The sequence below is a fragment of the Oenanthe melanoleuca genome, chromosome 20 (assembly GCF_029582105.1).
Source record: "Oenanthe melanoleuca isolate GR-GAL-2019-014 chromosome 20, OMel1.0, whole genome shotgun sequence".
NCBI classification, from domain to species: domain Eukaryota; kingdom Metazoa; phylum Chordata; class Aves; order Passeriformes; family Muscicapidae; genus Oenanthe; species Oenanthe melanoleuca.
The window spans coordinates 7428727-7441244 of record NC_079353.1 but is presented as its reverse complement, the minus strand read 5'-3'; the positions used below and the strand labels follow the sequence as shown (position 1 = coordinate 7441244).

The 12518-nt window shown below is 55.4% G+C and overlaps 1 protein-coding gene across 1 annotated transcript in view; it reads left to right on the top strand.

Annotated features, from left to right (window-relative positions):
* Positions 1-12518, top strand: part of NOL4L (nucleolar protein 4 like) — a 63487-nt gene that overhangs the window by 8018 nt on the left and 42951 nt on the right. Inside the window, exon 2 of the mRNA XM_056507058.1 lies at positions 10051-10206. Coding sequence (XP_056363033.1) covers positions 10051-10206 — 156 coding nt within the window. The remainder of the gene's footprint in view (positions 1-10050; positions 10207-12518) is intronic.

Genomic DNA, 12518 nt, shown 5'->3' with positions numbered 1-12518 from the left:
AATTGCTTTCCTCGTGCCCTTCTCTGCCCGGCCAGCGGGCGCCGATTGGCTGCGGCAGCGGTGCCTGCCGGCACCCAGAGCCCGCTCCCCACCGCACCGGGGTGGGGACGGCGCAGGGAGGAGGGAGGACACAGCCCGTGTATTTCTAGAAAAATTAGGTGTCCTCGGGTCCTCCCCTGAACTCCTCTGCAGGGCACCTGGGAATCCCCGTCCTCTCGCGGACATTTGCATGGCTGTTTTCCCTCTCAGCACTCGTTCTGCTGTTTCACCCTCGTGTTTCCTCTCCCAGCCCAAAGCAGCTCCTCTCGGGTGTGCGTTTCTCAGGGGCTCCCTTGCCAAGCACTGTTTCATAAACATTTTCACGAATCCTCTGCTTTGTCCTCCTAATTAACCATCCAATTGGCCCCCAATGGAGCCTTCACCTCTCCTGTGAAGATCCTGCTTGCACAGATTATAACCTGTCAGCTGCCAATTTATTCCTCACATAGAGGGCAGGTTGTATTAATTGTCTGCCACCCCTGCCCCGCTTGCTTTGCCCCTCCTTTCCTCTGCTCCCAAAAGCATCCCTGGTTAGAGACAGAGACTCACAAAAGACCAGGGAGAGCCAGATGTGAGGCCACTCCATATGCCCCATGTGTCCAGCCTGCAATGATGTGGCACTGAGACCAGATGTGATGGGATGAAGTGTCACACCTGGGAGAGGGATCTCTGCAGATGGATTACCATGAGAGAGTGTTTAAAACCATGCTTGACTTCTGCTCTCTCCACATGTAGTCTCAGTTAAGAGCTCAAAAAAAATCCACTTGGTCATCCGAGGTCAGTGGGGAATCGTTCCTGGGCTTATCTAAAAGTTTGGCTTTTGGAAGGGCTAGGGTTCAGCTAGAGTGGTTATGATGGACACAAATCAGAATACAAAGGGGTTTACCTGAATGCAAGGGGAGAACAGAGTTCCATCTCTGTCTGTCCCCTGTGGCTCCTGCCCTGACTCCCTGTATAGGACTCTCCAGCCTTGCAGAGCCAGAAACCAGGATAAATACAAGTGCCTGCTCACACTGAGGGCAGTAGACATTTGTTTTCCTGGGTTCCCATGTGGGGAAAGGGCGTGATGGAGTCAGTCCAGCATGACCCTTATGGTTCCATAATGTCCCCATTTCTTGAACCCAGAGTGGGCTCACAGGGAGCAGACATGGTGGTGCTTGGCTGTGGCAATCGACATTTCCAGGCTCCAGCATCAGGGCCAGGCTGTTCTGAAGCCACTGTGGTGTGCTGCAGCTCAATCCCTGCCATGCCCTGACCTGGAGAGGAGGCTGGTTTGGAAGGGGAGGGTGTGCAGGCCTTTTACCCCCCTGCAACATCCGCTGAGCTGTCAGCATTTCCCTAGAGGCACATCACACTGTTCCTGTGGGAGTCTCCGACAGTGGCCCACATACTGGGAACTGCCAGGGCACAGAGAGTTGGCACCAGGATGCCACACATCCAGGCCTCAGCCTCTTAGCCCTGCCTGACCTTGATTCACTGTAGCATCATTTGTAACTGATTTCACATAATTTTTCTTACCACTGACGAGCTGAACTGCTGCTGCTCCCTATCTCCTCCTCCTCAGTTTCATTTTGACATCACCACGTTCTCACTGTAGGTGTGATGATGTCACCTGGCTGCCCTGATACTGCTGGGTCTATTCCTAGGCATAGAGGGGTCACCTTGCTGTGACAGGTCATCTTGTCACTTGTTACAGTGCCTTGGCCCCCCTTTGACTCAAAGGATTTTGCTTTGGTCGTGATTTTTATTAGATTAGTGCTTGGTGCTGGGGAGATCGCTCACAGTGATAAGTTACTTCAAGGAAGAGCCACCTCTAGACATGTTTTGAGTTTGTGTTACAGCCACATATTGTCAATATTCTTTAGATTCCTAGTTTTTTGGGGTTTTTTTCAGGATGCTGTGGAATATAAAAACTCTTCTGATTGTAAATGCAGTTTGCCACTATTTCCTCTCCTTTTTTTCCCATTCTGATAACATTCTCCCCCAAGTCACCTAAACCAAGATCCAAATAACATTCAGAAATCACTGCCCGCCTTTGCAGATATATTTTTTAAAAACCACCAAACTTATATTTTAGAATCATAGACTCCTAGAAGGGTTTGGTTGGGAATGGACCTTAAGGATCATCTTATTCCAACCTCCTGCCGTGGGCAGAGACACCTTCCATCAGACCAGGTTGCTCCAAGCCCTGTCCAACCTGACCTTGAGCACTTGCAGGAACAGAGCATCCACAATTCCTCTGTGCAAACCCTGCCTATTTCAAAATAGTAAGAAAGACTGCAACATTATAATAATCCCCAGAAAATAATGCTTGTGATCTCTTCCTTGCTGGCAGCCACAGCGTGGCACTTCTGCACAGGTCCTGCACACCTCAGAGAGGAAGGTGATGCTCACCAGCTGACAGGGAGTGGGAAGTCCACATCTCCAGGGAGCAGTTTCCCAGGAAGGTCAGTCAGGTGCTCCACTCACGAAGCTGCAGGAACCTTTCTCACTAAACACAAGCAAAACAGTGCTCCAACAGCAGCTCGGGCTGCCCCACAGCACCCAGAATTTTGTTACCCTGAAAGAGCCAGCTCCCCCTCACTACCGGCCAGCAGGTGCAGGGTCACATTTACTAGGGAGCACTGAGCTTGCCTCTGCCTGCCAGATCCAGCTGCTACTGCAGCTTCCCCGCCAGCACACAGCCTGGTGCTGGCAGGGAGGCAGCTCTGCTCTCTTGCGCCGTGCAAAATGTCCTCTGCCTCCCAGGCAGAGCAGGCATCCAAGGATGCATCTGAGCAAGAATCTCTTCCTGCTGGGTTTCTTTTTTGTCCTTTAGGCAGCCCTGGGATGGGTGGCAGCTCTGGGATGGATGGCAGCCCTATCCGCAGCCCCCCACCAGACCCCAAGTACACCGACCTCCCTTTGGCACCCTGCACCTGGGCTTTCTCCACAGCTGGAGGCAGGGCTGCCATTTCCAGGCTCGCCCCTCCCAGGCTGCTCTGTTTTCATTCCCAGGCCTGGGAGCCAGGAGAGGAATAAGCTGAGGTCAGAGCAAAGGCCTGGACCCATCCCCACGGCTCAGCTGCGGCGGCTGAAAGAGCAGCTCACTCTGAAGGGGCTCTCCTGTGCCCCGTAAAGACACACACCTCAGCTGTGTTTGCCAGCTAAAAATAAAGCACCCAGCTCCCCTCATGAGGAAGTGTTTACTTTGAGGGAAAAAAAAAAAGTATTGTGTACAGTTCTGGGTAGAGAAACAATGTGAATGCCCCCAGTCTCAGCCTGAGTCAGTACAGAGTGTCAGGAAAATTATTTCTTCTTGTGCCTCAGTTTCCCCAGAGAAATGGGCTCACTTGGGCCAAAGGGATGCTCAGCTGCTCAGGAGGGCTGGGGCTGTTTTCACTGCAGCGAGTAGAGCTGGAGCTCCAAGTGTAGGATGGGGCTTCGTGTTTGCTTGGTGCAGCAAGACACAACATGAAATGCTCAGCACAGGGAAGCACCATCAGCATTTTAGCGACTGCTTTCTCTCCCATTTTTCAACCAGAAATGATCAGAAAAATTTCCTAGCAAAATATTTCCAGGAGAAAAAAGAGCAAAATCTGTTGGTCAGAGCATTTCCCATCATCTTCTTGTGGGTTTTTTTATTATGAGCAATACAGCTGATACTGTTTTCAGCCCAGTGTCTCCCTGGTGCATATTTCTAAGGCACGCACTCTGCCCGTGGCATGAGGGGCAAGAGGAAGAGGGAAGTTCGAGGAATCTAGCTCCTCTTTCTCCTCGCAGCATTAGCAGAGGGAGCCTGCTGTGGTTTAACATATCCCCCGCAAAAGCTGCTTTCATCCTACACCTAAATACCATGAGGAGTGAACTTCCTAAAGCCCTGGAGAAGTCTAAATATAGAAGCCAATCAAGGGCTGACTTCCCAGAGATGAGAAGTACCAAGAACAGTTTCTTGATCAAAAGTTGTAAGAGTCCATATTGAAATAAAATGTCTGTTGTGGTGCTGAAGCCTGTGCAGGAGGAGTAGTTGCAGATGGGGGCTGTGGGCTGGTGGGCTGGTGGTGGCCACAGCAGCGGCACAGGTGGACACTGGAGAGCCATGGGCTGCCATGGGCTGCCCAGGGGGATGGTCTTTAGGAATCACAATGTTCAGAGGAAATGCTTCCCTGTGAGGGTGGTGAGATACTGGCACAGACTGCCCCATCCCTCAAGTGTTCAAGGCCAGGTTGGATGGGACTTGGAGAAATCTGCTCTAGTGGAAGGTGTCCTTGCTCATGGCAGAGGAATTTGAACTAGATGGTTTTTAAGGTCCCTTCTAATCCAAACCATTCCATGTTTTTATGATTTCTGGAGCAATTTATGGGAAGTCCCTGGCATCATGGCAGGATTATATTCTATCCTGTATGTCACAGTTTCTGATCCCACTAGGTCCCAAATGCTTTACCCTGCGCTTGTCCAATCTCTGGTCCAGCTGAGAATTTTTGTCAGAAGACCAAAAATTTCCTTAGAACAAAATACAACTTTTAGAAAATTAGAAAGGCACTTTAAAGAGGAAAGAGCAGCAGAGTGCTCAGATAAAACCCAAATCCCACTTTTGCTCATCTCAAAAAAGGGATCCTCCTTTGTATCCCACCCAGGGCTGGAAGAAAGGGCAAGGGATGGGTGAGTGCCACAGGAATGGCCTGGCTGCTGGTGTAGGCTGGGGAACCCACAGTCATGCCATGGGGTGACTCCAGCATGGGACAAGAGAACTCTGATCCTGACCTGGCTGGGGACAGTGGCTGTGTCCCACAGCCAGCAGCAGCTGGAGCAGAGCGAGAGATGTGGCCTGTCTCTGTGTACAAGGGAGGTGACCTTGAGGGACAGCTCGATACGGCTGGTCCCAAACATCCAGCTTGGCTGTCCCAGGGATGAGGGTGACAGTGGCCCTTCCAGCCAGCAGCAGGAAATTAGTTTAACATGCAACTCTGTACTGGGGCAGGGAGATGCTGTGGTTGGGAGATACAGAAGGGCACACTTTTATGTGGGAAGCACAAGGAGAGGCGAGGGCAGAGGGTCTGCTCCCAGGCAGAGAGCAGAACACAGCCATTATCAGGCAGGGCTGTGCTGGCAGGAAGCAACTTTTGACTCACAGGAAGCTGAATTCGGCTGGTATCAGCCCCTCGCGCGAGGGCCAGGGCAGTGTTTTATCTGCTGTTGAGCGCAGCAGATGGGGAAGCAGTCGGCACTCCCTCCCATCCCACTCCAGCAGTCCCAGTCTGATGGCCCTCCAGCATAACCCCTTGGAAAAGCAGAGCCGTGATGTGGGGTAGCTTCCTGGGCCCCAGGAGAACTGCCAGTCCCACTGGAGAAGGCAGATATTGCCCTGCCAGCCAGTGCAAGGGCAGAGCCAAGACCCTCCATGCTGCTGAGCCCAGAATGGGCTGTTTCCAGTTCCTCTGGTAGTGTCTACCCCAGTCTTTCTGAAGAGGAGCTGGGAGCATGCAGGCTTTGGAGAGCTCCGGTTAAACACTCCCAGATTCTCCCAAACCCAAGTCCAAGTTGGGGAAGGGGTTGCAGGGTTGAGAAGTCCTGTGCCTAAAGTCTGCTGTCATCCCTTGGCTCTCTGGTGCTGCCTGGATTGGGAGTCTGGTTTCACTGGGGTGGTGGCAGTCCACCAGGGCTTGGGGTGGAGGTCACCACAGGCAGCATAGACTGGATCAGGTGGCAGCTGCTGGTCATAGATCTGCTGCCCCACAGAAAACAGGGCTAGCTCATCAGTGCCACAGTTTGGCTGTTAACATCTCCCATTATGGCAGTTTTCACACCCAGGCTGGGCTGCTGAGGAATGACCACAGGGGCTGCTGGAGACACAGCGGGTGTCTGGGAGCAGAGGGAGCTGGGTGGGTGGAGGAGGCCGATGATGTGGGTGCTGCTGCCAGGCTCCAAGGCAGGACCAGGCTGTGTAGGAGTGATGGTTGGTCCCTGTGGGAAGCATGGCAGGGCTGTGTGGGAACATGCAGAGCTATGGGAACCATAGCAGAATTGTGGGAAGCATGGCAGGGTCGTGTGGGAGCATGGCAGAGCTATGGGGAGCCATGTAGGACTGTGGGAACATGGCAGAGATGTGTGGGAACATTGCAGGTCCGTGTGGGAACATGGCCGGACTTTGGGAGCATGGCAGGTCCTTGAGGGATCCAGGGCAGGTCCATGTGGGAACCATGGCAGGACTATGGGAGCCTGACTGGGCTGTGGGAACACGGCAGAGATGTGTGGGAACACGGTAGAGATGTGTGGGAACATGGCAGGTCCGTGTGGGAATATGGCAGGTCTGTGTGGGAGCACGCCAGGTCCTTGAGGGAGCTGTGGCAGGCCCGTGTGGGAGCAGGGCAGGCCCGCGTGGGGGTGTGGCGGGGCTGAGGGAGCGCGGCAGGGCTGCAGCGGGGCTGCAGAGCGGAGCAGAGCTCCGGCGGGATGGCGCTGCCTGGAACCCGCCCCGGACTCTGCCCCTGTCCGCCCGTCCCAGGCGCGGCGAGGCGCGGGACCGGCCACAGCGGGCCCTGCGCCGCCGGTGCCTGCCCCGGGCCGGTCCGCGCCGGGCGGGGCGCGGGGGCAGCGGGCGCGGGGCGGCGGCGGCGGGCCCGGGGGAGCGGATTACCGCCGGTTGCCGTGGTTACCCGCTACCTGCCGGCGGGCCCCAGCCCGGCCCGGGCGGGGGGGCTCGCCCGGCCCTGCCTCCCTCCCCGCCGCGGCAGATGTCACCCCGCGCCGCCGCTCGGGGCTGCCCGGGCGCTCCCCGTCCCCTCCCGCCGCACCGCCCCCGTCCCGGGCCGGGCGGGGGCCGAGCGCGCCCAGGGCGGCTGCCGAGAACAAAGGTGCCGGGGCTCGGCGCTGGCAGCGCCATGGCCCTGGGGAGCGCTGCCCGGCCCGTGCCGCACCCGGGACAGCGCTGCCTGAAATGGCTGTCGCCGCCCGGGGCCGGCGCGGGAGGGACCGCGGCCCGCAGAGGCGCCTCCGGCACAGATCCGCGGGTGCTGGAGGCGGCCAGGCTCGGCGGGTGGAGCAGGGACAGAGGAGGTGCAGGGGCAGCGAGGTCCAGGAGAGTGGTCCTAGGGCAGAGGGTCCCGGGGGTACGGATGTTCAGAGATGTGGAACTAGAGGAGGTGGGATGACAAAGGACACTGGGGAGGAAGAAAGACCTGATAGAGGAGAGGAGCTGAGAGGAGAGAGTGCTCACAGCTCTGGGAAGGTGGGGAGGATGAGAGGAAAGGGAGGGGGTGAGAAGTGTGGGGCACAGAGAAGGAGAGACTGGGGAAGAGGAGACAGACCTGTGCTGAGCAAATACAGGGGAAAGGAGGATGGCTGGAAGGTGGCAGAGGGAATCCTCAGCGCCTGAAATGCCACCCGCCTCCAAGCACCTCTGTCAGGGCTGAGCTTTGCCCCTGAAATCTTTTACTCCTGAAGGGGGCAGGTGACTTCTCATAAAGCCCCAACACCAGGACAGGGTAAAAGCATCCCTTCTTCCCATTCTGGTTCCCAACTGAATTTTTATTGCTATTTAAACCTGAGAGGGTTTTAAGCCTTTCTGAGATATTATGGGCTCTGACTCATGCCTTGAATACTGGTGAGCAATGCTGGGTGTGGAAGGAGGAACCCGAGGGGCGTGGGCCCCTCGGAGAGGTACTCTACAGCACACGTGTCCTCTTAAATCCTAGGTCAACATTTGGGTATATTGCCAGATATAAACCTCCCTAATCCTGGAGGCACTGACTTGATACAGCTTCTTATACCCAGTGGCTTTGATACTGCTTGCATCTCACCTGCTTCCCAAAGCTAAATAATCATCACGGGGAGAGCAGTCACAAGGCTGAGGAGGGGATGGAGAGACGCAAGGAGTCGGGAGGATCGCTGCAGGGAGTGGGATGCTGAGGAGGCAGCTCCGGCATCCAGCCGGGGTAGAGAGGAGAGCGCTGCTGGGTGTGCAGGGAGGCTGTAGCAATGCCCAGACCCTGAGGTTACCTTCACTGCATTCCTTCTGAAACCGGGGAGGAAACTGGGATCTGCTGCCGTGCAGGGAGGAGGATATTATCTGGCTGGAAACAGTGATTTGCATACAGGGTTGGTTACAGCCTTAATTTTGAGGGCTCTGCTTGTTAGATCTGACTGTGCTTTTCCCCTGCTGCATTTTCCTTTGTCCTGTTTCTGTAATTATCCTCATTTCAACCCTGCTCTGAGGATTATTGGTCAGTAGGAAGCCTCCTAATGCCCGCTCCTCCTTGGCAGGGGAATACCCATGCCCTCGATTAAACTGAAACTCTCTGAACGGTGACAGAAGAAATTAGATCTATATTCCTCAAAGACACTCCCTGGGGCGAAGTTTCCCGACCCCCACCACGCAGCTCTGCCACCCTGCCCCTTGTGTTCGCTCTCAATATTCTCTTTGTTACAGCCACCTTCAGACCCGGCTCGGGGCTCCCCGGGGAGGGCAGAGGTGGTTTGTGTTGAAAAATCCTCGTGTCCGTGTCCCGGGTGAGCTCAGCGAGCATCCCGCTGCAGCCTGTGCCCAGGACAGGCAGTCTCTGTTCCGAAATTGGGGTGAGGAGCCAACTCTAATAGGCAGCGCTGTACATTAAATGACTGCTCCTCTGAGCTGCTGGGTACCTTTAGCAGAAGGTGGGCCCACTAAGTGATTGATTTTTGAGAGCCCCTTCACTGGTGCCTTACAGAACAGCATTTATTCAATCTATAGAGTGTGTAAGGCACACAGAGCCCAACCAAGGACAACACAAACGCAGGTTAGGAGACTGGGTGTTCCCCTTCGCACGCAGACCCCTACCAGACCCTGCCCACAGCTCCCTGCCAGCCTCTGCCTGCCCTCAGGGATGTGTGAATGCACGTGAAAAAGATAGTTTGCAGGTCATTTAGATGTGCAGGTTGCTGCTTAGCAGCCTGGTAGGTACCCAGTGGACAATATCCATGCATTCCTTTTGCAAAGCAGCCCTTAAAGGGATGCTATATATCTATATCTATATCTATATCTATATCTATATCTATATCTATATCTATATCTATATCTATATCTATATCTATATCTATATCTATATACATATATAGATATTTTTAAATTATTTTTTATTTATGCAAAAATGGCATTTTTTGAAGGAGCAAGCTAAGCGACCTCCCAAAGCCTGCCTCTTTCTCAGTCCCCCCTGCCATTACAGTAGCCACTGACCACCTCCCACTAGCCCTTCCTGCCCTGATGCTTTGTGCCGAGTGCCGATAGCAGCTGCCGGGTCCCAGAGGCTGCCTCCCCTTCCCACGGCATACCCTGCCAGTGTGAGCTGACACCGGTGGTGCCAGTCAGCTCGGAGGAGCACTGCTCCCCACACTTCCCACTCCCATCAGTCTGTCACCACTGTCGTGTGGCAGAATTACTGCCTCCTGCTCTCCAGCACATCCGAGCACACAAAGAGCTGTGCTGCTGCTGCCAGCGCTCAGCTGCTCTGCGTCTGTGAGAGGGAGGGAGCCTTGGAAAGGTCAGTGCAGGGAAGGAGGGGATGCTGGCTCCTTCCTTTAGGGGCTGTATCCTGGCATCACAGTGAAACCTTGTCCTGCTGGCTGATCCATGTCCACGGGGACTGCAGCCAGAAAGAGTACATTACATCTCAGGGCTTCCCAGGATGGTTTAGCACCATGTGCAGGTCCAAAAAGCTTCCCCTGTCTGTTCCCCGCCCAGCAAAACCATCCCACATTACGGAAATTGAGTTTCTTGATCAGTTGTGACTCCAATGTGGACTCTTCCCTTGTTTTTATTCCTGGCCCAATTTCATTGCCAGCTTTAGCAGCACAACAGCAGCAGCCGCCACTGCCCTGGCTACAGTCGGATCCTCCCTGAAGCGATGTTTAATTTATCCCCCACATCCCCCGTGCCCAAGGCAGCCCGAGGCGGGAGCACCGCCACTCTGCCCCCTCCAACCGCATTAGCCCCGGGCCGATCTCGTCACCCCTGTCACCCATCGCTGACACTAACTCAACTTGCCTGCACTGTTGTAGGGGGCAGATGGACTGTCGGAGCCCGAGGGCATCTCTCTGAAACGCGTGGCTGTGGTGGAAGATTTCTTTGACATCATCTACTCGATGCATGTGGAAAGCTCGTCGGAGCCGGGCAAAGCACCCAAACATGCCGGGCAGAAGAAAACCTACCGAGCGGTGAGAGTCCCCCCGTGCCCCGGGCACGGAGAGCACCGGAGCGGAGGGGCTGCGGGAGGGAGAGTCCCTCGGGAATGGGGATGACAGGGCAGGTAGAAGCAAAGCCACTGGCGGGAGGCAGAGGCGAGGCAGAGCCCAGTGTGCCTGTGCGGGGAGGCGTGAGGAAGGAGGGGTTTAAAGGCAGAGAGCAGCTGTGCTCGGGGACGGGAATCCGGGCTGCAGCGGCAGCACAGCGCGGCTGCTGGGAGAGGAGAGAGCAAGGCAATCATACAAAGACACTGTGCATGTCTGAAGGGAAAAGGAAGAGAAATCCTCAGTATTAGTGATGGACAAGAGAATGTTTACCCAGTCCTTTGCATGCTCTAGGTCATCTGCCTCCCTGTCTCCCTCAGCCAGAGGGAAATGTCTCGTGGGAGCCTTGAAGGTCAGGAGCAGCCAGAAATGGGGACTGGGGCATGGTCGTGGCCTTTCCCTCTTCTCCAGCCCATCCTGGGTCTCCTCAGTTACAAAATGGAGGCAGGCACCAAGCTAAGTCTTGTCTTGGTTCCTTGGTTCTATGGATGCCAAGAACCAGCTCTATCCGTCCTGAAACACCACTCTAGTTAGGTCAGGAATAATTTAGCTTGAAGTGTGCTTCTCCAGGGAGCTTGCTGTTTCTCCTGACTCTGCACAGCCCTTGGATGCAAACATTTAGGCTCTCCTTTTACAGGAAGAGCTGAATTTACTGTCCAAATCCAAGCTACTCCCTTGAATCCCACAGCCCTAAGGACCAGGTCGCTTAGAGACAGGAGTGGCTTGCTGGCAGCTCATCTCTCTGGTGTATACAATGTCTCAGGGAGGTCTTTGCAGGCTGTCCTGTCTCTGTGATGATGCCTGAGGTTGCATACAGCTCAGTGTGCTGCCAGACTCAGCACAGGGTTGGAGTCTGTCCTGCCTGCCTGTGTCCGTGCTCCATCCACGCTGTGGTGCTGGCAGTGCTGGTGAGGCAGCCCAGTGACCTCACATGTGGTGAGGTGTCCCCAGGGAGCAGAGCTCTGCACACAGAGCTCATGGCATCGCTCCCTGCCCTGAGCACTCCATGCTGCCCCTGCGGCAGAGCATGGGGCGGGGGCTGGGGCACTCACTGACCCTCCCTGGCTGGGGGCAAGTGACCTTTCTATGGTCCAGGGAGGACAGCCCCACCAGCATGACCACAATTCAAAAACTTTCTGCTCATTTCCCCAGCAGACCACTCCGACCCTTCCCTAATTCCTTCAATTCATCTCTCTGGAGGACTAATCTGTGCCCTGCACAGCCCCAGGGGAGCAGTCTGGATCCGTCTGTTTTCCCAGGCCTGCACACAGCAGTCAGAGAGCTTCATGCTCCACCCCTCCTCTCCCTCTTGAGCTGAGATCATCACATTAGCAGCGTGTATCCCCTCCTGACCTGGCAGGACGCTGCCGGCTGGGCTGCCCAGCCTCGCTGCTGCCCTCACTCCTGCCCTTGCTCCCTGGAGCGCCTTTGTAGCCTGAGCTGGAAGGTGAAATGGTGCAGAGCACACGCCACGCCTGGCACGGGTGCACAAAGGGATGCTGCTGGGTGGCCGGCTGGGAGGCTCCAGGGTCCCCTGTCACCTTCTCCCTGCTCCTTTTCCTCACTGCTTCTGATTAGAGACATTGGAGAGTTTGCCCTTGTCCATGACCTCCGGAGGAAGGCAATCAGAAAGGGAGTTTGGATGGGAGATAACTCATCAAGGAAGCTGTCTGCTCTGCAGAGCATCAAATCAGCTGAGAAATAACAACTGTATCACTAAAATTAGCTGAACATTTGCAGCAGAGATTGTGGACTTGCTGGAGCAAAGAGGCAGGGAGATGGCTGAGCCCAGCAGGCAGCACGTGGGGACAGTTCCCTGCCTGCAACACCACACCACGGCTGCCACCAGCAATTTTCAGGCCCCTCATTTCAGCGTTTCTGCAAGAATCCCTTGTGCTTGTGCATTGATAAATATCGCAGGGAGGCAAAGACTGAGCTGGCATCCGCTCGGCCACAACAGAGCTCGCTGGGGCTGCAGCTAAATAGGAGGAGAATCCCATGAGGACCAGGCACTGCAGCCTCCATTTGAGCGCTGGGACAAGGTCCCCGCCTGAACTTTCCACCCATCTGGCATTCTGTGCGTGTGAAAGCCTGGGCTCTGCTGCCGCGCAGTGGAGATGGATGCGGCTCCCTCCCACCGCAGAGCCGGGCACAGCACTGCCTTAGCCATGATCCAGCAAAGCCTCTGCCCCTGCCCCGCTGCTCTGCTGCTAGAACAGCACCCCCTCCGGGTAGAAAAA